The sequence below is a fragment of the Phytophthora infestans genome, genomic scaffold (genome assembly GCF_000142945.1).
Source record: "Phytophthora infestans T30-4 supercont1.9 genomic scaffold, whole genome shotgun sequence".
Lineage (NCBI taxonomy): Eukaryota > Oomycota > Peronosporomycetes > Peronosporales > Peronosporaceae > Phytophthora > Phytophthora infestans.
Window position 1 is genome coordinate 568161 of NW_003303750.1, and position 1146 is coordinate 569306.

Genomic DNA, 1146 nt, shown 5'->3' on the forward strand with positions numbered 1-1146 from the left:
CCCATGCAGGTTTTTCCATCGAGCTCGGCTGCATCTCTAACCGGACACTGAAAAAATATCGACCGCTGCCCAGCCTTTGGGGAAGGGGGGGGATGTGAATCCAGGTAAGGATCGAATGCCCTTTAGTACGTCCTGTTCGGCATCAGGGATACCGATTTGGTTTGGGTTTACTGCGGGGGGCTGACGAAGCGTCACCACCGGCCAAATAAGATTTTGATATGCATAGCCTAGTAAAGGAGTGTTTTCCGGTTCTTGAAAGTCGTCTTCACCTTGGTCCATATGCACGGGAGGGGCAAAATGGCGACGATAGCTTTTGGATGCACTGGTGTGCCTGTGGTGCATCCACACTACGGTGCTGGACTGGATACTAAAAGGCTGCCACCATTCCTAATGATGACGGTGAAGTAGATGGGGTACACCGACGGACAGAATGCAACTGTCACTCTCCCGCTGGTATAAGAGCGGTCAGATGGTCATAGCCTTTTTTAAGTAACAAATTATCTTGAGTATTTGGCAAAGTTAAGGAGGCAGTTGTATTTAGCACTAAAAGTTGGTTTTAAGTGCTTTGTTAAATGCACTCGTGATGGTGGCAGCTTCAATGGATTCCCAAGCTGTTATGACACGCTTTATCGTAGCTAGGCGTTTTTCCTTAGCAGTCGTTGCTCCAGTCGTTGCTGTAGCATTCTCGAACAACCCCAGCGCCTTGAGCTTTGCTTTTAAAGGCCCCATGATACCAACATCTAAGGGTTTGGCAAACTGAGGTGCATTCTTAGGTAATGGCTGGAGCACAGACATAAGCTCGTCCGACCCAATTGCCTCAGACTCGCCCGAGACATGACACTCTAAGTTATTTACGAGTAGTAGAGAAGGGCGTGCAATGTGCTGCTGTAGTAGTGAGCGTAGGTAAAACTTCCATACGGGGGCATCCATCCAGGCTTTATTCCGAACAGTATACACATGTCCTAACAGCCATTACCGTAACTTCCGTCAGTTATTTAATAACAAACACATAAATAATTAAAATAGAGCAAATATGTACCGTCGAAGTATGTAGGCAGCTCTTCTCTCTTGATGATGGCGTTCTGCTCTCCACGCACAATGAAGAGGCGTGGAAGCTTCGCTCTATCCGCGAGGATAGTGCATACA

The 1146-nt window shown here is 47.6% G+C and overlaps 1 protein-coding gene across 1 annotated transcript; it reads right to left on the reverse strand.

Annotated features, from left to right (window-relative positions):
- Positions 1–543: 543 nt before the first annotated feature.
- PITG_05791 (uncharacterized protein) lies at positions 544–930 on the reverse strand (the record flags this gene model as incomplete). Its single annotated transcript, XM_002997994.1, has 2 exons — positions 544–662; positions 735–930. The coding sequence occupies 2 exons, from the start codon at positions 928–930 to the stop codon at positions 544–546; spliced, it is 315 nt and encodes a 104-aa protein (XP_002998040.1).
- Between the last annotated feature and the right edge of the window lie 216 nt (positions 931–1146).